The sequence below is a fragment of the Glycine soja genome, chromosome 3 (genome assembly GCF_004193775.1).
Source record: "Glycine soja cultivar W05 chromosome 3, ASM419377v2, whole genome shotgun sequence".
NCBI lineage: Eukaryota > Viridiplantae > Streptophyta > Magnoliopsida > Fabales > Fabaceae > Glycine > Glycine soja.
Window position 1 is genome coordinate 39,188,823 of NC_041004.1, and position 24,742 is coordinate 39,213,564.

At 32.7% G+C, this 24,742-nt stretch overlaps 4 protein-coding genes across 5 annotated transcripts; 2 read left to right on the top strand and 2 right to left on the bottom strand.

Annotated features, from left to right (window-relative positions):
• The first annotated feature begins 3,637 nt into the window (after window positions 1-3,637).
• On the top strand, window positions 3,638-9,791 carry LOC114406887 (peptidyl-prolyl cis-trans isomerase CYP63-like). The gene is made up of 14 exons (XM_028369734.1): window positions 3,638-3,747; window positions 4,204-4,396; window positions 4,511-4,565; window positions 5,449-5,537; window positions 6,025-6,049; window positions 6,158-6,196; window positions 6,343-6,460; window positions 6,737-6,897; window positions 7,014-7,344; window positions 7,425-7,552; window positions 7,733-7,952; window positions 8,091-8,396; window positions 8,485-8,565; window positions 9,179-9,791. The coding sequence occupies exons 2-14, from the start codon at window positions 4,319-4,321 to the stop codon at window positions 9,552-9,554; spliced, it is 2,007 nt and encodes a 668-aa protein (XP_028225535.1). The 5' UTR covers window positions 3,638-3,747; window positions 4,204-4,318; the 3' UTR covers window positions 9,555-9,791.
• Window positions 9,792-13,857: 4,066 nt separating this feature from the next.
• On the bottom strand, window positions 13,858-19,739 carry LOC114406888 (beta-carotene isomerase D27, chloroplastic-like). 2 transcript variants are annotated; one of them, XM_028369736.1, is made up of 8 exons: window positions 19,391-19,739; window positions 19,169-19,308; window positions 18,610-18,702; window positions 17,028-17,089; window positions 16,248-16,354; window positions 15,029-15,121; window positions 14,785-14,836; window positions 13,858-14,182 (listed from the first exon to the last, which is right to left on the bottom strand). In XM_028369736.1, the coding sequence occupies exons 1-7, from the start codon at window positions 19,611-19,613 to the stop codon at window positions 14,793-14,795; spliced, it is 762 nt and encodes a 253-aa protein (XP_028225537.1). In that variant the 5' UTR covers window positions 19,614-19,739; the 3' UTR covers window positions 13,858-14,182; window positions 14,785-14,792. The 2 variants fall into 2 exon arrangements, with proteins under 2 accessions (XP_028225537.1, XP_028225536.1); XM_028369735.1 differs by having other exon boundaries at window positions 13,858-14,190; window positions 19,391-19,737.
• Window positions 19,740-20,998: 1,259 nt separating this feature from the next.
• On the bottom strand, window positions 20,999-22,565 carry LOC114406889 (histone H2A variant 1-like). Its single transcript, XM_028369737.1, has 2 exons — window positions 22,326-22,565; window positions 20,999-21,513 (listed from the first exon to the last, which is right to left on the bottom strand). The coding sequence occupies exons 1-2, from the start codon at window positions 22,437-22,439 to the stop codon at window positions 21,217-21,219; spliced, it is 411 nt and encodes a 136-aa protein (XP_028225538.1). The 5' UTR covers window positions 22,440-22,565; the 3' UTR covers window positions 20,999-21,216.
• A 792-nt stretch (window positions 22,566-23,357) lies between these two features.
• On the top strand, window positions 23,358-24,334 carry LOC114406890. The gene is made up of 3 exons (XM_028369738.1): window positions 23,358-23,742; window positions 23,842-23,958; window positions 24,078-24,334. The coding sequence occupies exons 1-3, from the start codon at window positions 23,404-23,406 to the stop codon at window positions 24,153-24,155; spliced, it is 534 nt and encodes a 177-aa protein (XP_028225539.1). The 5' UTR covers window positions 23,358-23,403; the 3' UTR covers window positions 24,156-24,334.
• Window positions 24,335-24,742: the final 408 nt, after the last annotated feature.

The window sequence follows — 24,742 nt, forward strand, 5'->3', positions numbered from 1 at the left end:
CATTGTGAGAAATAGTAGCATATATAGCCAGGGAATTGTGCACATGTTAACTTTATAAAGTTAAAATTAAGCCACTGTCGTGGAAACTTTTTTTATCGAAAATTATAAATGTGAGTATTTTCTTCTAAACATAATTTATTTTATATCAAAAATTAAAATTAAAATTTGAAATTATTTGATAAAGAAATACAAGTTAATAGTTATTAGCAGGTGTGCCGATCAGTGTTGTTATTGTCATGGAAAATTAATTACACATGACATGAGGGGTACAACATTTGAAAGACATGCAAAAGTTTATCGCTTTACATCAGACAGTAATTTTTTAGCCGAATAACATCCTATGAATACGCGTGTTGAATGTTGAACGATTTATTAAGCTTGACTTGACTCTTAATTTCCAGAAGAATAATAAACTATTACCTAGTCATTATATTTGTGTGGTGTAAAATAGTTCAACTCTGCTGATTATTGAATATTGATGATCAGTTTAATAAACGAATTTAATTATCTGTAAAAAAAAATATAACTATTGTATATAATAAATAATTCTAAACATGATTAAAATAAAAATAAGTAAGATGACACAAAGATTAAATGATATTGTAAACAAGTTCAACACCAACATAGATTAAATCACGGGGAACTCATATTTTGCCTTCCTTCCAAATAGGAAAGAAAGAGATGGAAAAGTTGATTTATACAATAAAAAGAAAAAAAAATGTCAATATCCTAACAAATTTTTTTCATTAAGAATATTGACGTTATTTTATAGACATATTTTTTCTTCTTTTTTCACTTTTTTATAACTTCTTTCTCTTCACTTTTTATATGACTAAACAAGAGTAATTTTGTTTCTTTTATTTTTCTTTTTTCTACTAAACAATCTATAGTTTTACTTTTTAGTCTTTTTCCTTTCTTTCATTTTTTTCCAAGCCTCTTCACCCAGCAATTAAAAGCATATATATATATATATATACCCATAACTCAGCAACTAGAAAAGGACATCCTTAATTAAGTGTGTTTAACTTAAAACAATTATGAGATGAGTCAAAAAACATGTGAGTGAAAAAAAAAAAATATTAAAAATTCATGTATTTATATGTAGAGACACTTATTAATCCTTAAAATCATCAAAGGGGTCTCAAAAAGATTATCTAAGGACCACTGAAAAGTCGACAATAAAATGTATTACAAACTACAAATGTTTCCTTCACGATTTAAATACACAAATTTTTAAAATATGGTTTTATTGTTTCGTCTATTAACATTAGGCAAATCATATATTCTTTTCACTTTTAATCCTAGTTGAGAATAGCAAAGGTATTTGCTTGTACAATAAGTTGACTTGTACTTTTAGCTTTTAGTTTTTTTTTGTTGAATTCCACAAAATAACTCAAGCAAAAAAACATTAAATTACTTTACAGGGTAAACCAAGCCTGTTGTTTTTGTATGCTGCCAAGGAATACTAATTTATTTGAATCTCTCTAAGATGACACTATTACAATTACAAAATCAGAGTTTTGAATCAGTATCAGCAAAAAACAAAACACAACATGCATAGGCACCGACACGGCTGCCACAACATAATAGCTAAGAAGCTTAAAAGAATGCGTGAAAAAAACCCAAATAGAAGGCAATAAAATGAAATATATTGAGATGTGAGATTCGTGCACAATGATGAAATCAAAGAATCAAACCATGTGTAAATATTCAATCACCTTCACCTTGGTACATCTGTGCTATGTTTTCTTTCATTCTTACAGTTTGTCTGGGAATCTGGCATAACTAAGAGCAAAGACATGAAAATACCACACAACTTTCTTCTTCCTAGTGAAGTGAGAACGTTTCATGAATTATGTTAGAAATTCCTTCATAATTAAGATTGATTCACATTCAAGTAAATATGCAAATTTAAATAAATTGGAAATTGATGAACACATTCAAAGGTATGCATAAGAAGTTGTGGAGCATTTTTCAAAGACTTGGAATTGCTTTCTTTGATCTTGAGACTTACACACTTCACTTAAGAAAGTGAAGATTAAAGTTACAAGCACCTTTGTAAATGTAACTCATTTATGGGCATCCACTATTAACTCTTGAAGGAAGTCACAACCTTCTCTTATAAATAGGGACGCTTGTGAAGAGTTGGAAAATTTCATCTCATCTCATACATAGAGAAGCAAAGCAAGAGTGATAATAAGAAAGAAAATTCTAGTTTCCACCACACTTTGTGAGAGTTGAGAGACATTGTAAATCATTTTTGTTAGATGAGGTTGAGAGATATTATCTTATATTGAGAGAATCATTGTAATACTACTTATAACAACAACGAAGATATCTACTAGCTTAATCCAGTGATTTTTACCTTTTACATTAAAATGATTTTTCATCTTAAAAATTTTTAGTGTCATTTTTTTACTTTATATTTTTTTGCTAAATATCTATTTTAAGTCTATAGCCAGAAAAAATAATGTTGGTGTTTTCTAACAAATTAGTTAGCTGCTTTGAAATGTAAAAGTGATAGTTTTCAGGGATTTAGTTGTAAAATTTTAAGGATTACATTGAAAATTTTACAAAGACTTAATTAAAATCTTGAAGAAACTATAAGGAACAAACTCAATAGTTCTTATCTTAGGTAGGGGTGGATAAGCGGGCCGACCCATCCCGCGTAAGCTCGCATTGGCAGCGGATCGAGCCAGCCTCCCCCGCACTCTTACATGGATCTAATAAATTGGTACGCCCTCCCACGGGTCAAACGGGCTGGTCCGCGGACCTAATTTTTAAAAAACTACAATTTCAACAAAAATGTAACACAATCAAATTAAGTTCAACATAAATGTAAATAAAATCTCAACAATTAGTCAATTACATCAATAAAATAAATGTCTTAACATATGAAAGTTCAAACAATAAATCTAAAATATGAAACTTAAACACCTCTAACAACAATACAGTGCATGAATGAGTCTTAAAGCTGCACTTGTACTGCAATTAATGTGTGCTACAAAATGTTGTTGATACATCTCTTACGGTACAAATTCTTAAGTAATGTTTAAATTATTTTTCAATTAAAATTGAATTGTTCTTGGTAATTTGTGTAGTAAAAATTTATATTAAAAGATTATATATATTCTCAAGATAAAACTTTATTAGTTCTAATTAACAAAAAACAACACGGATAACACTTAAAAATTATTCTAGTAAAATTTTTTTTATCTAAGTTATTGTCTTATTTAATATGCACAACAATGTACACTTTCGATTTTTAACTAAAAATATATATTTGGATTTAGTAAGCGAACTTACGAGTCAACCCACAGGTCACACAGACCAAACTTGCACAGTCCGCGAGTTAAGCAGGACGGACCCAAAGTACTACATAACCATGAATTATTTTAAAAAATTGATTTGTTACCCGCGCGGACTGCGATCCCACGGGCCAGTTCATGGACCCAAGCCCGCTTATCCACCCCTAATCTTAGGGCATCTATGTCTCTAGGCCTGGAGGAGTACATCTCGATCTAGAAATATCTATTATATTAAATGGTTTTATTTTTTGGTGTGACTCCAACAAAAAGAAACGTAGGCATGGCCAATTGGGCCAACATGGACAGCCCAAATGTCGTTCGACATAGCCCAAGAAGAATGTGCTTCCTCTCACATTGTCCCAAGCTGAGGAAGAAAGAACCTTTCTTCGCTATAGTCAGTGATACCGAGCCGTCACCTCCATTCATTCATGCCTTCATGGTGAGTTCCTCTCTCTCTCTCACTTCTCTCCCTGTCTCCGTCTAAGTAAAGCACAGTTAGAATCGGTGTAAAACTTCGTAACCCTCCAAAATTGTTAAGAGTATCTTCCTCTTTTGTCATTTGTCATTTTATATTCTCTCTGGTTGGATTAGTTACTTCCTCCTCTCTGGATGCAGAATGCCGTTTCCAACGAATATTTTGATTTAGTTTTTTGAAAAAATTGCACTTCCAGGAACTTGAGTCTAGTTACACATAGAATGTATACTTAGGGTTTAGGGTTTTGTTGCATTGCATGTGCGTAAACTGATATGGGCAAGCTTAAGTTCCGCGTTCGATAATGTGGTGGTTTTTTAATGGATATGTAATTGTGGCGATTAAAAGCTGGTTTTTATGGACATTGATAATTCAGTGTGTTTAAATGCACAACTCTGGCTAATTGGCTCTCTGTTTTAATAGGGGAACACTGGCATGGAATGCTCTTTAATTTATGACTCGCTCTTAGAACGTTGCTGCTGATTCTTGATTGTTTTCTATCTCAACTTTACGTCTGAAGTGTCTTCTGAGCAAGGTGATGGGTCTGGAAAAGAATCCTCGTGTGTTTTTCGATGTCTCAATCGACGGAGACCCTGTGGAAAGAATTGTTATTCAGGTAGTATAGAAAATCAGGGATTTGCTTGTTTAGTTTTCTGTTTGAAAGGATATTTTTTGAAGTTTGCCTCAGCATATTAGGTTTGGTATGAATGAACTCTTTTGAATTGTGCAGCTTTTTGCCAGTATAGTTCCTAGGACAGCGGAGAATTTTCGGGCACTTTGTACAGGTATCTCTAAATTGTTCAAACAAACTCTCTCTTACCATCATTATCATTTTTTGATAGTTTGGTTGTTGCCTGGGAAGCATGCACTTCCTATGTAATATGTATATTGGGTAATGTGAGACTGGAGCTTCTTGTCAACCAACAAGAATTTTTGGTCCAGCTGTAAGGTAGACATTAATTTTATTGGGGGTTAGGAAGTTATCTGCATACTGGATCAATTTGCCAATGTTGCTCAACTTATGAGCAAAGTTCCTTCTTTGCCTTGTTCCCTGTTCTTTTACCCCCTGTACTTCCGTATGTGTGGGTGTGAGAGGATACCTGAATTTGAATATTTATGTGAATTTGAAATGGGTATTTTTGGCTGAATTCTTATCCCCCAATCCCAGCATACATTTATAGTCCCTTTGTTAGTTAACTGACATGAAGCACACAGTCCTAATTTGTATGAAATGATGTTATTGTATTGGGTAATATTTGATTAAGAGAAAAGACAAAACATAAGCTCTATACTCGTTTTAGTACTTATTTCAAGCTTTATCTGCAGAAAACATGGGGTAAAAGAATCAAAATCTTTATGCATAATATCTTCACAGAACTTGTCCTCGTTGCTTTTGTTCAACTTGTCTAGTTGAATATGAAACTGGTCTGTGTGCATGAGATACTAGTCATTTGTAATTCACCTATATCAGTACATGTTACCTGCAGTTGAAACAAATATCTTCTAGCCTGCAAGTGTTAAAATGACTTATATTCTATAAATATTGCTAAGCTTTTTGCTTCAAAACCTATTAGAATAGACTCTAGATTGATGGTATGTTTTCATGGTAATTGGTTCTTTAAACATTGCACTCTACTTTAACTGTAACTGTCTGCTTTTTGTTTGTAGGTGAGAAGGGCATTGGAGAATCAACGGGGAAACCTTTGCATTATAAAGGGACAAGCCTTCATCGTATAATTAGAGGTTTTATGGCTCAAGTAAGTTGCCCTTCATGGTTACTCTATTCATGATTGTCACTAAGGGTGACCTGACCCAACACATGAGGCTCTCACCTAGTGGGATTTAGGAATGGTAGATTATGTAGCCTTACCCACACAAGTGGAGATGTTGTTTCTAGAATTTGAACTCATGACCTCCAGATCATAAGGCTGCGGCAACCATACTGTTGCGCCAAGGCTCACCTTCTCTATTCATGATTGAAATGAACTAATTAATAACTATGTAGGAGAAGATTTTTGATCCTGCATGTGAGTGCTATGTCTAAGTGGACTGTTAGCCAGTTGCATACATGAAATAGTAAATTCTGTTTGTAAAGTTTTTGTAGAAGTGAGGTGAGGATACCAACAGTATGTTTTGGAGTTTGCCATTTCTTTTTTCCTTATTTCTGGAAAAGTTATTGAGTGATTTATAAAGTTCATTTGTTTCAATATGATAATTCACCAACTTTTGGTTGTGTCCTGACAGGGTGGTGATTTTTCAAGGGGTAATGGTATGTTTTTTTTGTTTCTGTTGTTTACCTAATATGATTTCTAGTTCCCTTTTTGACTGTTCTATTCTTTTACAAAGACTTAAGGAACAACCTTTGACTGCTTTACAGGCACAGGTGGAGAAAGTATATATGGGGGGAAATTTGCAGGTATGTTTAAGTATTATGAGTAGGGTTTTATTTATTCTACATATAAGAAAAAAAAAGTAACAAAGTAATGCTTATTTGCTTATACATAGTTACTTTTTTTGTTGATTAACCATTTGACTATACATGCAAGTACTCCTTCCTTGCAGATGAAAATTTCAAACTAACACATGATGGACCTGGCATTCTTTCTATGGCTAATAGTGGTCCTAACACAAATGGATCTCAGTTCTTTATTACATTCAAGCGCCAACCTCATCTTGACGGGTATACAATCTTTGAACGTTTTAGTCCCAAAATTTTTACGGTTTTGTTTTTCAGTTTTTTGGCTGCTATTGTTTAAGCATTTCTTGTTCTTGTTCATGGCCCCCACAATTTTATTAATGTTATTTTTCAGTTTCTTTTTATTGCTGTTGTTGTTTTTGCAGGCTTGTTTCATTATTTTCATTTGCTAAAAAAATTTGAGTTTGTAATGTCCATAATCTTTGCTTTGTTGAAGTGGTGGTAGGTTTTTTTATTATAGTCTTTCACATGATGATGCAGGAAACATGTTGTTTTTGGAAAAGTTGTCAACGGAATAGACATTTTGAAGAAAATTGAGCAGGTGGGAACATCTGATGGGAAACCTACCCAGCCAGTTAAAATTATTGATTGTGGTGAAGTCTCTGAAACAAAAATTCAGCATACTGCAGAGAAGGAGAAAGGTACTTGTGATAGGGAATAGATATTGATGAATATTATTATTATATTATAAACCTTGTTGTTTCAGTCTACTGCTAAATGTAATTGCTTGTAATATGTTAACTACTTCTCATTTTAGGAAAAAGGAGAAAATCTGGGAAGTCCTTATCTTCTGATGATGGTTCTGACAAAAAATCAAGGGGAAAAAGGAAAAAATCTTCCAAAGACACAAGGAAGAGAAGGAGGAGATACTCAACATCTGATAGTGATAGCTATTCCTCAGATTCTGAGTCAGATTCAGATTCTGAATCGGATTCATCAGTTTCTGATTCTAGTTCCTCTAGTGATGGGAAACACCAGAAGAGGAGGAGAAATAAGCACAAGCATGGGAAGAAGAGGAAAATTGGACGAAAGCAGCGGAAGAGAAGCCAGCACGGTAGAACTAAAAAATCAAGACACAAGTCTAGGCGGTCTGATTATAGCATTCCCCTTATTTCTTATAGTAGCACTCCTCCAGTACGTTTTAATTGAATTACTTTCCTTTTTTCAGGAGCTCTGAGGATTCAAGTGATACAAATAGTGATAGCGCTAGTGGCAGTAGTTCTAGCGATGAGAAAGCTGATCGTCATGCCTCAGGTCGTAAAGCACCTGCTGACAATAAAGCCCAAAGAAATCTAGGTATGCTATTTATAGAATTCTTGTGATATGTTCCACGCCCTCTCATCTCTCCCTTTTCCTCTACAAATACTCTAATTTGGTTTTTTTGGTGGTGGTGGTGGGGGGGGGGGGGGGGATATGGGGATATTTATGAATATGGATATATTGATATCTCCAAGCTAATAGCTGCTCATGCTACAGACACAGGAAAGCAATTTTCCAACCCTTCTTGTCAAAGGCAAACTATTCCTGAACAAACAATGGATCCCAAGGTAAGAAGAATTGTGGACAAGCAATCACATGAAGAAGGTGAATTCTCTCCGGAGAATGGTGCATTTGTGAATAACAGGCATGATACTCAAGCTGAATTTAGTAAACCTGCTAAGCAACATGCTAATTCAGATGATTCAAATCACAATAGGTTTTGCCTCTTGCTTTCTTAGCATCTAATAATTATTCATCTCATGTAAATTTTGCTTCAATTAAAATGTCAACTCCATCCTGGGATTTGGACACATCTCTAATTGTGCTAAGTTTGTGTGACATCTTATTTAACCAGAGGTGCAAGTCCTGGAAGAAGTCCTACCAGGGATTCTGGGGAGCTAAACCAAGGACGTGCTTTGTTGTTGGCTAGTCCTGGCAAAAAAAGTCCTGGCCAAAAAGCATCTGAACCTCCTGCCCCCAAACATGGTCAGGGATTTTCAAAAAGCCCTTCACCAAATAGCATGCCTAAGCGTATTAAAAAAGGGCGTGGCTTTACTGAGCGTTATGCCTTTGCACGAAGATATCGCACTCCATCTCCAGAGCGGTCTCCTCCTCATTCATATCGTTATGGTGATAGAAATATAAGAAGGAACTTTGATAGGTATGTCTAATTATCTACGCCACTTTATTAAACCGGATTGTTTAAAAATATGTTGGACAGTTCTGACTTGTTATATGTTTGGTTGAAGAAACACAAGCTACAGAAGTTATTCTGGGCGCTCTCCACCACGACGTTTTCGAAGCCCGCCAGGGGGCAGGAATCGTCCAAGGTTCTTCCTCCCTCTATTTGTTTGAATCTGTTATGTTGTTAGACCTTGATTGTTCCCCTTCCATGCATAAATTGAGCATTTTCTTAATTATATATAACTGGATATTTGTTTTTGTTTATTCACATTCTGTGACATGATAAATATTTCACATGTAAAATCATTTTCATCTGAATTTAAACTGAATTTTTTGGTGTGTTTTTAGTTACCTTTGCCATTGTTGCTTTTTTTTTTTTCCTTTGTGTATGCCTGTAGTTACCTTTGTCATTGTCTGGTGTTATTTTGTAATTATGTTCTAATACAATTAAGGGCCCATTTGTTTAAGTTTTTTTTACAAAAAAGTGATTCTTTATAATAAAGTTTTTTAGAGCTTTTTTTTCTCATAAGATACCGTTTTTAATTTATGACAAGAGCATTATAATAAAGCTTTGTTTTTTTTGGGAAAAATTTACATAATTACTATGAAATGTTTAAAGATTTCTTTTAATTAATAAAACACATTTCTTATAAAAGAAAAGATTAAAGCAAATGAGCCCTTAATTTTGCATATTGATGCCAAATCATGTCACATTGTGTTTGTTTCTCAGAGCTTAATATCTTATCCTTGTATTTTTAGATACCAAAGCAGAAGAAGTAGGAGTAGGAGCATCTCTGGCAGTCCAGTGCGTGGGCGTTTTAGAGAGCGTGACCGCAGCAGGAGTCCAAGACGTAGTCCTAGTCCAGAAGACAGGCTGCCTCTGATAAGTGACAGATTAAAATCCAGACTTGGTCCAAGAAGTGACGAAGGACTGCGAGACAGGGGGAGGTCGAGGTCGAGGTCGAAATCTAGGAGCAAAGGCTCTTCTCACTCCAGATCCCCTGATGCCACACCACCAAAACGATATGATAAAAGGACTTCTGTACCTCGTAGCAGGTCTAGATCCAGCTCTGCATCCGGCCAAAAGGGTTTAGTTTCTTATGGAGATGCCAGTCCTGATTCTGGCTCAAGGTAGCTAGGTATTATGCTCTCAAGTCCCAGCTGGACCTGAAATTGCTATACATTATATTACAAGTCTCAAGAAGAGTTAAGTGTTGCATTAGCTTAAAAACGACCGTTCTATCATGTTACTTTTAGTAAGAGCCAAAACTTGAATGATGCGTCGTAAATTGGATCTGCCGTTTGTGTTTAATAAATATTTGTTAACAGTAATTTTTTTCTTTTTGAATTCCATCCTTCCCTTTTAAGATAACTATTATTTTCATGTTTTTTTTATAAAGCAATATTCAAATAATTCAAAATATTACCTTCGTTTTATATATATAAGAAACAAGTGACTTCACTGAGTGAGTAACGAGGGGGACTATTGTATATCCACCCAACTTACAAATCTTTTATAAAGAGGGGATTCATGCCGGCTCCCATTATTACGTACTCTAATATCTCTATCCTCTTTCACGTGCCTATGAAGCCTTTTTCCATATTGCAACGTTGCATTTTCTCTCTCTCTAACACTCGCGGCTGTTACACATGCAAGAGAAGCTGAAAGAAAAAAATTGCCGTGTGATGCCAACACTGTAGCAGTATCTCTTGTGATCACCAGCAACGGATCATCGAAGGGAGAGAGAAGAGAACAAAAGAGTGAGTGAAGGAGAAAATAGAAGGGGGAAAGGAGAGTGATCTATAGACCTAGAAATAATCCGTGATGGAGTGCTAAATCCAAAATAATCCACCAGTCTCACCTAAAGTTGCTTCAATCCGAACCTGATCTGATCCGAAGGGTTCAAACGGTTAATGACAGGCCAAACTTCTTATTGGTCAGTTTTTGTGGGATTAGGATTTTTTTTACTTGTTCTCACCCCTAGTCCTACATACACAATTGTATTGCAACAAATTTCAAAACATTCAACAAAGTCATTTATAAGGTATTGTTATGTGGTTTAGTTGCATTGTGAAATGTAAAGAAGAAAAAAATAAAAATTGAAAGTTCTCTAAAATATGATAATTCTCAAGGTTGGTCTTGAGATTTTGAATTTATGGATAATGTACAAAGGGGATATGTACCTTTTGGTGTACACATTTTGTTTGACGTTTTTATCCTTAAATTAATTAGGAAATTATCATTTATTATATTCCCCTTAACTGCTCATGTGTAACTGCATACTCCCCTTATTTATGTTATTTTTACTTTAAATAGTCTTGATTATAAATGAATTATTAGTGAGTTTTGTAACAAAAATAATTCAAGATGAACAATATTTCAATCATTATGCATGCATATTATCCTACTATTTTCTTAGTTTTTTTAAAAATAAATCAATATTACTTAAATATTTCCATTTATTTTTATTTTTAAAATATCAAATTATCCCACTACTTCCTTTAATTTTATTTTTATTCTTGATATGTGTTTTTAAAAAACAAAATATAAGAATTATTTTTCCAAAAATAAAATAAATATACAAAAATACTTGTGTTATCTCTCTTTAATGATTGAAATATTGTCCATTTTGAATTTTTTGTTACAAAAATCATCAATAATTCATTTATAATAAACACTAATTAAAGTAACGATAACATAAATAGATAATATTATCCTAAAATTTATTATTAATGATAACATAATTAGTTAATAATACATTGGGACATAGTAGATCTCACAAATAGAATTTCAACATTTTAAATTTTGATAAACTCTTTCTAAATAAGTGAAAATGTTAAAATCTTATTAATCATCTACTATGTCACAAGTAAATTAAATAATTTTGTTTTGCTTTAAATGATTTTGTACATATTATTAATAATGACTTTTAGAATAATATTAACTATCAATGTTATTGTTGCTTTAAATAATTTTGATTATGAATGACTTATTAATGAGTTTTGCAATAAAAACTTTCTAGTCAAACAATAAATATTTTAATAATTACGAGGACCTATTTTTTTTGTTTTTGCAAGGCACTAAAAAGAATGAGTCCAAACACCATGTAAGTTCGCAATATTGAGACACTTGTCTTTAGCTATAAATCACGATCTCCTTCCTCTTCTCGTTTCCTATTATTGTAAAGTGTTGTCAACTCCATCATGCAACTTACAATTCCAGAAACATATGTGATGACACCCATTCCTAATGTGCGATTCATGCTTCTGTTGGCTTCAGCGCTGCCAATCGTGTCAGTGGTGATGGTAAGAACCGCTCCAGCTCTCCTTTAAGGAAGAAAACACAAATATTCAGAGATCTTCGAGTTTTGATTCAATTTCAAAACCAAACAAAGATGGTGTTTTTTCGCAAGTTTTTTCTCAAAGATTTTGCAATGACCATATTGTTAAGGGTCTTGGAGCTATACTGCAAGTTTAAACCCTTTGGGCTTTTTTATTAGTCTACGGCCTAAATAAAAGAATTATTATTTTTTATTTATAAGAAATAAAGATAATATTAAAAGATTTGTAACATTCATGCATATTGTTCAATCAACTGAATCATACTCTCTTGATAAATTAATTATGTTTAGATATTATTTTAATTAATTTCTATATAAACATTAATAGAAGAAGATGAAAGTAAAATGAATCAAACATTTTTCATAAATTAAAATATGTATGGCTCAACTTTTAGATAAATTAGATTAAAAAAACTTCCATTATAGTTGAAGTATACATGTTGATTTTAACTAATATTTTTTTTTATTTTTTCTCTTATAAATATTGATAGGAAATTTTATCCAAATTAGATCTAGTTTAATTTATATGAAAAAATATCTATAAGCTACGAAATAGAAAAAAGATATATTAGTGAATGGTCCTAACAAATTTGTTGATTAATTTTCTTTTAAAATATTCACTTTTAAGCTTCATACTTACGTGTTCTATTTTAAACTGTTCCTTTTTTTTATGACTCTTGCTAATCCACCATTGTCGAAAACCCCAAAAAACTCAATAAAAATGGATGCAATTTCCATTGTTTCTTTCGCTTTTATTGACTGCATGGATTACTCCATGATTGCTATTTTCATCATAACCACCAACAAATTAGAGGCAATATAATATACTGTTATTGTATTATTAGATAGTCTTCTCCTTGCACTGTAAGAAAGCAGATACCCCCACTTTGCAAGCTCCATATCCCACATGTCGAATTTCCCATACCGAATTGTTCAATAGATATGCCAATTACATCACTCTGATGCAAGGCATTGGTATCCACTATACAGGCAATGTGGACATTACCATTCAGTTACTAGCCTATTACTTTTACTTCCGATTTTGACGTCCCCAAAAATCAACTTGAGGGTGGTAGTGGATATAGATGAGGTTTCTCAGTCAAGAGGCCAAGTCTTGAACAAAACATTTCCATGGAAAAGGGTGTCCTTCGCTTAGCTACTAGAATTCTATGCTGAAAAATTGTCATCATGAATTATAAATCAACTCCTATACGATATTCATTCTTAAGAATAAGAATCCTCGGTTTATTTTCGGTTCATTAAATGTTCTTATATAAAAAAAACATATCTTATATTTTATTGTGGCTTAAAACCATTTTTTCCCCTATAGTTTTATTATTGTGTAATTTTAGTCTCTCAAATTTTTTTATTACACATTTGATTCATTATATTTTTAAATTAGCAATTTTGGTTCATCTTCCGTCTACTTTAAGTTTTAAACAAACATGTTAGTAATGGTGGGCACTAACATATAGCCATTAATGTTAAGGTGACCGTCTAACATATATGCTAACTTATGTGCTAATGTGGCACTTGGGACCGAGAGACCCACTTATCGGCCTAAGGACCAAATTTGAGGATTTGCATTGCAAAAGGTTGGTTGTTGTTTCATGTATTTCCATTATTATTTTTTACATTTATTATATTTTGGAATGTGTATTTTGAAATAGACTTTTCCGAATATAATGAAAAGTGTAAAAAACAATAATGTAAGTGCAGAGAGTTTTAACCCAAAAGGCTCACTAAGCCCAAATTTATGGGTCCACAGCTACACCTACCTCATGCTTGTCAAAAAGCTTTAAAAACATTTTGATAAGTAAACAAGACCAAAAATTGGGGACTAAAACATTTTAAATACTCTATAAAAATACACAAAAATTTTGCTTAAAAAAAAAACACACGCAACAATCACTAGTACGGGTAAAATAAAATATCATTCTTAATAATAAAAACATCTCTTACTATATTTTCTTTTTTCTTAATTAACATGCAATATTATTATTATTATTATTATTATTATTATTATTATTATTATTATTATTATTATTATTATTATCTAATAGTTATTATATATTTTTTCTTTCAATTTCTATTTTATTTAAAACAAAAAAATTATTTGCAATACTCCAAAGTTTTGCTCTAAGAGGAAAGTACAAAAAACATTGAAGAGGTTGGCTTGCTATCATACAAATAAATAAACCTTGGGCCTGCTGGCCACGTACGTCTGCTTTTATATACTTTGAAAACGTAAAAGAAAGAAGTTTCAAAGTAATAAAATGATGGAAATCCACTTGCAAATGATTGGTTCAAAGTGCGTTGGAGCACTTGGTTTGTTTTCATAATGAGAGAAACTATGGCTGATGAGTCTGAGTTTTGGCAGCATACACAATGTGGGAGACACTCTTTTCCCATCCATGCTCACCTGAAAGCCTACAACAAATCTTGAGTCAAACCACTTCTTCCCAAAATAGGAAACTATTTCATTTTCTTTTCAAATCAGAAATAGAGAAACTGGTGAGGTCATTTCCCCAATCCAATCCTCATTAGTCATTAGATACTATAGAAATTTCGCCTTAAACTAATGAGTACATTAGAAATTTCTAAGGATCACTATAAGTTTGAGGGGGAAAGGTGCAATTCCCACTTTCAAAAACAATTGAACGTTATTGCAGGTTGTCAATTTGTACGAGTTTTCAAGTCAGAATCCAATCTTCATTTTTTATGAGGAAAGGGGGAGTTATTCATTTAGGTAGTTGTCCCTAATAGTTCATATTTATAATTAAGAATTTATTTTTCATTATTAGTAATATTTAGTATAAAGTTTTTTTATACTATAAACCAAGTAGAAATTACTATGAATGAGTTTTAAAATAATTTGTAAAGAATTCAAATATCACCATCTATAGAAGAAGAAAAAAACGTATTATTTTGTAACTAATAGTGGTTGGTATGTAGAATGATTTTTTTTTTCTTCAAAAAATAAATGATGTTCTCTATTAGAAGCAATCCTTCTATCTTCCATACCCTCTGCATTAACTACTGAGGCAGTCTGTTCCATGCTTTTTATATGCCTTGCCTGCATATTATATGAGAATACAATGTTAATTAGTTTCATTCCACTTCCTGGAATAAGTTATATTATGCAGTTTTGTTAGTTTTGAAAATTCTTATATCATCATGACACTTGGTAGACCAAAATAAAAGCAACTAGGCTCCATTATAACATGGTCTTAAAAAAATGTGATCAATCTTGCATTGAAATGATTACATAGTTTATAGCATGGTTGCTTCAGTGCTGGATCATCGGTTGATGCTGGAGGCTCCTGTCCAAATATCATCTCACAACTCATGTCGTCAAAATCTGCAAATCAAAAGATAAAATAAAACAATCAGATTGTACACATCCATTAGCAGATGTTAGTGGGATTAATATAATCATTCAATTATAGGAATTTCCCTTGTCCAATACGAGGTCCTGTGCACATTTCACCAACTAATTCATATATACAAAAATGACAATCATTAATTTAATGTTGGCATGGCCATCATGATACAATTTCAGTTCTTTGGTTAACAGATGGTGGGTTCATGAGAATCAAGATGTTATTCATGGAAAATAACACTACCAATGAGCAATGAAGTCTGACTTACGGTTATTATATATTTAGGCATAACTTCTTTATCAAAAACATGCAATATATATTTCATTTATCTGTGTTCTGGTTTTCTCAACTGAGCTTGGAAGGGTTTATTTGCAATTTTGCATCTGAGTGGTATGTGCATGGGGTCCTCCATTGAAATGATGAGGCTGACCCCCACGATCTAGTGGAGGCTTGTAGAGGTCATGATACTCCTTCGAGTATGAAATTTATTCTTTTTGTTCATATTTTTTGGTGGGCTTTCCAAAAGAGATAATCTTAGATATGTTTTTCTTCAGCATTGTCCTGTTCCATTTAGTTTTTTTCTTCTTATTTTGACGGCAAAACAGATGACACTTTGCCAACATCGATCAGAAACTCTGTTTAAATAAAAAAGTTAATGACATATATACAAATATAATAATGAGTTATGTAAAAACTTGCCTATCAACTGATTAAACATATTTATAAATATGATTTTTAAGATAATTAATAATCAATACACTTGCTATACATAATAATTTATAATTAAATATACACTCTTAAATCATAACCTATTTTTTCATATAATAAACTATCTCAAAATAGAGGAATTATTATATAGAACATAACCAATTACGTGTCCATGAACAACTCAACTACGTGTCCCGTGAATAAGAACTATGGAACATGTGTTGATTCTCAACCATATAATAATTTCTCAATAGAATTATTTAATTTCCACAATAATATCATATAAAATTAAATTATGCTGCAGTAAACTGGTTGAAACTTGAAAATTAATGAAATAAATTGGTGCTTCAAAAGGAGAACTGTGCTCATGCAATAATATATATTGTTTATACTTACTGGGCACCATGTTGACTGGCATCCCCAGAGTGTCCTTTATAAACGATTGAGATGGCATTTTGCAGAGATTAATACACATCCCTACACAATTTGTCTCCTCTAAAAACCTGCACAGATTGTTATTTAATAAATTTAAGAGGGTAATGTTAGGTTACTTGGGTGAAATGATGAAAACGATAGATAAAATGAGAATATTAATCAACAAGCATTCAATAAATACCAGTTACAAAATAATATACAAAAATTTTATATTAAAAATTAAATAATTTAATTGAAATACCTAATTGCAAAGGTTTTATACACTATTATCTATTCATGAATTTCCATATAATTAAAAATTATTATTTTTATAATAATTATTTTAAAGTTACATTTTAAGATAATTTTTAGTTGATTGATAATATAAAAATCTTTAAATTAACAATATAATAAAATTAAATTCAAAATTGTAATATATATATATACACGTGTGTGTGTGTGTTAATAGTGTTAAAAACTATAATTAAAAAATAATCTAATTTGAATGTTTAATTAGTATTGGTAAGTATTCTCCGTATAATAATCATGATGATTTTGGTATTGACAAAAAAAATTGATTCTGATCATGATAATAATTATTGGAATAGAGAATAGAATGTTTGGAGGGAAGCTCAATCATCTTGGCATATTGTGTGTCGCCAGAATGTGCCTTAGGTGGGTGAATTGGGGACCATTTTCTGTTAAAAGATGTACATAATATAAATGGGAAAAGAATAAAAAAGAAAACTAAACTAAACTAACCTGCATTTTGTGACGTAGACTACATTTTTTTCCCTTCTCCCGTTGACCTCTGATTCTCTCACCTATCCACGATGAAATTAATGAGGTTAATCCTTTTGAATTTTTTTTAATTCATAGGTCGGAAAGTAAAAGGGCGTCCCCATACTATGGTCAAGTAGGTTATTTATATAGTTTTTATATTATTTTAAGATCATATGTATGTATGTTATCATATTCAATTCTAAATCAGAGTCAAACTAGATAGTATCATTGTATATAAGATAACTTTTTCTCTAAAATTATATATATATATATATATATATATATATATATATATATAATTCTCTATTAGGTTAAATTAAAACAACTCTAGTTAGTTAGTTTATGCAGTCAATTGCTTATCGATTTGTAATTAGATTCAAGTACAACTTTATGTACTTTAAAAAAAAAGGTTTTATAATTTTTTTATAAAGATTTTTTGTCAACTCTGATTTATTCTTCAACTCAATTACTCTGTTTGCTTTCATTAAAAAGGATAAAACTTGAGCTTAATTTATTTAATATTGATGTTGTTTGTTTTCCAACTCAATTACTCTTTCTTTACCTTCATTAAAAAAGACAAAACTTAAGTTTAATCTATTTAATACTGATTTTTTCTTTTTAAGCTAAGCCTAATATTTTTTTTAAAGCCAAACCTATCCTACAAGTATGCTTTCAAAAAAGTCTAACCCAACTTGAAAACTTATTTAAAAGCTTGATTGAAGCAAAGTTGATGATACTTTGACTTAGATCAAAGTGAAAATATTTTGACTGGGATCAAGCTGAGGATATTTTGATCAATATTAAGGTAAAAATACTTTGTCCAATATCAAATTGAAATTACTTTTAAAATTCTTTGACCAAAACGTAGTTAAAATACTCTAGTTGGGGTTAAATTGAAAATACTTTCATCAAAATCGAGTTAAAAATCTATCAAAACAAAATAAAAGTATTTTTGTGGACATTTGAGAAAAAGAAAATCTGTTGAAATAGTCATAATTTATGATTGGCCCCCCTTAGGTCCCGGCACAACTCCCTTACTAAGTGAGCTGAGTGAATTGGAATCTTTTAAACCATGTTATCAGGTAGGTAAAAAAAATTAGTATCATTATAGCAAGTCAAGTGAGTTTTTTTTAGGCAATAAGCCAAGTGAGTTAACTTTAGGATTTATGGCAAAAATAACACCTCCGGTTGTGACTATGATAACCTCTCCTTGGTAGTTAATATTCATTTTGAATGATCTCAACGAGGATTCATTTAACATGATGACCTAGATCAATAATTCAACAATTCTCTCTTTACTTTTCTTTTTCTTAAATTTAAAGGTCTCCTCATTGGATTTTTAATCAAGTTTCTACTTGAGAAATAAGTGTGGGAAAAAAAATCAGACTCTTTTCTTTGAAGTTCAACTCCCTCATGAGAGTCCACGAATGTTGATTCTTTTAGCTTACAACGCACAATAACATCCAACAATACAAACTAGTATATATAAGTAATAACTAATGTCTCAATTGTTGACCAGGAAAAAAAAAAAAAAAAAAAAGCTACAGTTTCAATTTTTTACCTCGGAAGGCCCGACTAACCAAGCAAAGAACAAAGTGGTGAAAACGGCAAAATATTCCCTTGAGAGTTTAGATGGTGGTAGCAGTGTCTTTATCTGCCATTGGTCATATACAACAACAACTTATTCATTGTTGAAAATTACAATGCTCAAGCATTAATTTAATTAAAAAATAAAAGTAAAACACAAAGCATAATTAGAAATAGGCATTTGCCACAAAATAAGCAGAAATATAATAAACTGAGAGAGAAAAAAAGGGCAACTTTTACAGAGCAAATTAACGAGGAAAACTTTTATTGTATCTTTTGTAACTTTATTATCGTTAATTTTTCTAGTTGCTGTAATTAGGACGATAACTTTAACAAATCATAGATCCAAATCATGGTTATTAATCTAAAAGACATAAAGGTACAACTAAGATACAATCACAATTTTCCTCATTAGAAAAAAAAAAATAGAATTGAGAAGTTGCGGTCAAGACAAGACAGAAAGCACAAGAAGATCAAAACATTCAAATCAAAATTCTAATACCATGACTAATAGTAATGAGTAATGAACTCACCAATGAAAGTATTGGCTTTGGGAAGGCTCTGTGAAGAGCTTGAATGATAACCTCTTGCTGCTGAATAGGATCAAATTTCATTTTAGCCACAGTAGCTGCCTCAACCAAGCTCTCATACCCACTCTTATTGTTACCGAGTCCTGCAAATTAAGGAACCAAACTAAAACAAATTTTCTCCTTAGAAATAAACAACAAAAAGTTGACAAAAGGGTTATTAAGAACCCGTGGCTTCTTGAACGCTTTTTGAAAGATGGTGTATTGCTAAACGATCAAACAAGTTATCTTTGTAGGCATTAGTTTTTCTTGTTTCTCCTGTGATGTTGTCTGAGGGTGTTCTGAGCATTGCAACCACACAAGGATGTTCTGGCTTACGTTTGATGGGGTTCCAGTGAGTTAAACATAGTGCTGAACTCTTCTTGGTAAGGCTAAAACAATTTCTATCCATTTGTGAATATTGTTATGAGTTTCAAGTGAGAGACAAATAGGGAAGTGAGAGAGGCACATATAAGAACAAAGAGTCTGTGAGTAGCATGTTCACACACGGTTCGTGATCTAGATTCCGGTCTTAGCAGTTGCTTAGAATATTAGATGCTTTCTTCTGTCGGCTTCGGGTTATACTTATATCCATATTACACAATACAATGAATACATCCTCTTATATTAAATTTGTTGACACTGTAATCAAACTTATCCCGATGTCTAAAACAAATAAACACAAAATTCCTCCTGATAAATTATGTAAAATTTTGATATTGGTAAAAAACTTGGTGATTTTAATTAAAAAAATTAAGAGATAATTGTTTACTTTTAAAAGTGAAGAAACTTCTTGAAAAATGAAAATTGAAATTAGATTATGTCCAAAATAGAAAGACTGAGGGACGAGGGTACAGTTAAACTAATATAGTTTTTTCTGTTTCTATAAAACAAGTTTATTAACCCACACATACGGACATTTAGACTTTACCATGCCACCACGTGTTTTTTTTTTTTTCTTGTTGAAAAATGAACATTTATCGAATAGAAAGTACTATTCTTTGCCTAACATACTAACTATCCATTATTCCTGTCATCATAACCTCAACCGGGAAACCGCCTTCCAACTGGACAAACTGCAAACGGACTACAATGAATGCATCACAAAAATGCCCTTGGTCTGTATGATTCAAACTCTTAAGGTTTTCATCCTCAATAGTTCAATTGATGCAGAATTTATTCCAGAGGAAACAATTGATGCAGAATTTATTCCAGAGGAAAGGAGATGCAGACCAGCCCTTAAAGCTTGAGAAATACAGGCACCACTGAGCCAGCGTATACGTATATTAGTCAATAAAATTATGGAGAATTGTTAACTTAGTCTATGAAATTATTAAATTGTTTAAAATAGATCTAAACTTTTAATACAACTTTTTGTGAACATTGACCCAAGTTTGTAGATCTATCCCCACTCTTATTGACCCTTAAGTTTGTAGATCTGTTGAGCTTTGAGAAATACAGGCACCACTGTTCTTGATTTGGTCACTAATTTTGGCTGAACACTTGTAGAAAATGCTCAATGGTCACTTAGTCTATGAAAATGTTCATATTTTGAATAGTAATGCAAAGTTCTAAAATTCAGAAAAATCCATTGAGCATTTTCTCTAAGTGTTCAGCCAAAATCAGTGACCAAACCATGAACAGGCTTGCTTACACCATTCAGCACAACTCGGTGCAAAGAACATTCATACGTTGATATTCCCAGTTCACTAAATCACTGAGAGTTATCATTTAGCAAAGGTCAATTAAAATAAAAACAAGCCAATATCAGTGAGATAAATGGCCAGAAAAAACAACTAAATCAAACACCGAAGCTAATACAAAGAACTCTTAAAATCCAACAGCGTTACAATTCCAGGAGTATCACAACAGGCAAGTTAAAAGCCAATAGAATGACCATTTACACAATAACATCAACATCTGTTCTTAAACAGTAGCAAAGGCCTACTACACTTACTAACACTACATAAACATAAAGAAACACATAATAGGAGAAGCAAAGAGGCGTTTGATTTTCATTCTTTGGCCGCTTTGTTGATCAAAGACTTGTGAATGTGAGGGATGACACCACCGCCAGCAATGGTCCCTTTGATGAGGGTATCAAGTTCTTCATCTCCCCTGATAGCAAGTTGCAAGTGCCTTGGTGTGATCCTCTTCACCTTAAGATCTTTGCTAGCATTCCCTGCCAGCTCCAGCACCTCAGCAGTCAGATATTCCAGAATGGAGGCCAAGTACACAGCAGCAGTCGCCCCCACACGTCCATTTGCTTGCACCCTTTGCTTCAACTGCCTGTGGATACGTCCCACAGGAAACTACATCCAACAAAACCAAAACAACCAAATCTATGCATCAAAAAATTTCAACAAAAGTACTAGAGTTGGCATAGTTGTGGAAAGTTTAAAAGTTTAGTGTGTTTGGATTGTCATTTCAAAGGCATCAAATATACATTTACACTTTCCAAAGCACAAAAGCAACAACACTTGTGAATTGAAGAAAAAGGTGAGTTAAATTCAAGGGAACTGTAACCCAAGTACACACTTGGGTGAGATCTTAAGTTCAAACTTCATCATCGACCCTATAAACTAACAATTCAAAAGCGTCTTGATTGTTCCCAAAAGCTTAAATTTTGAGAAAACAATCAACTTCTCTTTAGATCCTTAAAATAATTTGAGCCAAGTCAGGCACTTAAAAGAAAAAATCCTTTCAAATCCTATTTTTTTCATTCACAAGACTCAAGTTTGAGACTTTATTGTCACTTGAACTAACAGGCTTCTGTAAAAATAATTTTTTTAAAAAAAACTTCCTCACGAAATTGACCAAAAAAAAAAATTTACGCCTCACGGTAATTTACATTATCTGGCACAATTCTGAGCAATTACTATCACCAGTTGAGAATTCATAATGAAAACAACAAAAGGTTCTTGCTTTATGGTTGAATTAGAACCAAACATCAGAAACCAAACTTCTACAACCATTACAGGAACACAAATTACATCCAGCACATAACAAACACGTGGGGCATGAAACCTAGTCAAATTTCGTTCAATTCATGATGTTTCGGTTGAAAACAAGGGCAATTCAGAACGAAAAACACAAAATCTGAGAAAAAGAGAAGATGGGTTACCTGGATCCCAGCACGGGATGAACGAGAGACGGGCCTCTTCTTATCCTTGTCTTTGTCCTTGTTCGCTGCCGTGGTTTTTCCGGCCACAAGCCCCTTCCCTCCTTTTCCCGCCATCGACACAAAAAAAAAAAAACCTAGGAAGCAAAAGCGAAAGAGGCAAAGGAACGAAGAGGGAATAGTGGATGTGGATGTGAATAAATGACAGTGATATCTTAAATTTTCCCAATCTCAACGCGCGCGCGGTCACTCTTGCCTGCGTGGGAGTTTGCATTTCAAATAATTTCACCTCTTTTTTTTTTTTCCGGGTCCACCAAACATTTTTGTAATTGCTATTGGTCCTAAGAAAAATGTTAATGGTCCCTTGAAACATATTTTGCAAAAATATCCTTCCCACAAAATTATGGTTCTATTGTATATCATTTTTTGCACCCTCTCTTATACGATGAAATTTTAATTTCATTGTATTGTGTTTGATTCAATGGAATCATCATATTATTTTTTTTATTTTTATATGTCACTCCAAACAATTCAATCGAATTATGATTTTGATGCTATTTTCTCTGGCACTCCTAAACAGGGGAAAAAAAATCATGTTTCTATGGCAACACAGAAAAATCATCTTTTCATTGTGTTCTTCCAAAATTAAAAAAGATGACACAACAAAATTCATATTGAGATCACAACAAAATCATATTTCCATTGTCTGATCATTTTTGTTTTTGAAAAAACAAACAAATTCTTGATTCTTTTGTGGTTGTATTTACAATAAAATCACAATTTCATTTACCAAAAAAGGGGGAAGAAGAAGGGGGTGCCAAGAAGGTGGGGTGTGGGGAAGAGGGAAAGATGGAGAATTTTGGAATGGGGGCAGAATAGTCTTTTCGTTAGGAGATAGGGGCCAATAGTATTTTGTGGGACGAATATCAACTCCCAATATCTTCATTTCACTTACAGCCGGCCCATTAAGGGCATTAGCCGACACGGGCCCAAACGTGGGATAAGATTTCACTGGCTGAACCTGAACTCTGAAAGTGCTGCAGATTTGTGCGTTAAGAAAGAAAGAAAAAAAAAAAAAGTCATGGCAGCGAGTGACGGTTGCAGCAGCTTCTTAACATTGTCGTGTGCAGGTGCAGTGCAAAATCAACATGTATCACACCCTACAACGTTTTTGGGAGTTCCTAAAAACAATCAGAGAAAAAGGAAAACACCGCACAGGTTAGTTGTGGTTGCGGTGACTCAAGGCTCTGCTGAATCAAGCAAGTCCGATGAAAAAATCCCTTCGTGGGCCAAACCGGACTCCGATGAACCTCCGCCGTGGGCCCGGGACGAGCCCAACAACAACAGTTCGCAACAAGAAGGATTTGAGATCCCGTTCTATGCTTATTTGTTTGCCTCTGCTATCACTGCTATTGCCGCTGTAACTAACCAGCATCTTATTACTAATTGTTTTTCCTTTTTATTGTTTCCTACTTTTCACTCATATGTAGTTTGTATTATTCATCTTTTGCTTCCACAGATAGGCTCCATTTTCGAATATGTGAATCAAAAGCCTGTTTTCGGAGTATTAAGCTCTGACAGCGTGTTTTATGCTCCCTTGCTTGGTTTTTTTGTCTTCACCGGCATTCCCTCATCGGTAATTATTATCCATCTATGTTCAGATTGAGAAGCCCAAAGTAAAATTAAGGAAATCAATTAACATTAATAGTAATAACTTGTTGATTAGTGGTGATGTCTTAATGTTTAATTCTTCAGGCTTTTCTGTGGTTCAAGTCCGTTCAAGCTGCTAACAAGGAAGCGGAGGAACAAGATAAGAGGGATGGCTATTTGTAGGGTGTGAGTGGTTCTGAGTTGAACACGCTTCCTTTGTTTTATTGATGTAAGTTATATGAGTAAATTGCACATAATGCCTATTGTATGTCACACTTTAAATTTAATGTGAATATTCATGCTTTGTATGAAATCAGAGATTAGTATGATAGAATATTGAGCACCATGCCATTGCGTAATCATCTGATAATGCTTGACTCTATCATTACAATTCGCAGTAAGGGTTACTTTGATATCTACCTAAGAACGTGGTACGTGGATAAGAAATTCTTAAGTTTTACTAGTCTTAAGGGTCTTGTTCAAAACAAAACAAAAAATCTTAAGGGTAAAATCAAACTTACTTAACCAAGCACCAAACCTTATAAATGCAACTCAAATTATTTATTTCATTCAAAACTTACTTTCAAGAATGGTGTGATATTATATAAAAAAATAATGTCGCATAACTTTTGAGAATAAGTTTTGGGTGAAATAAAATAACACATTTCAACCTATATCCTATTTTCTTTTTTGTTTTTCCGATCAAGAAAATGTAAGTATTCATATAAATCCAGTCCAACAACCTCTCTTGCACGGTATTACCTTTTTGT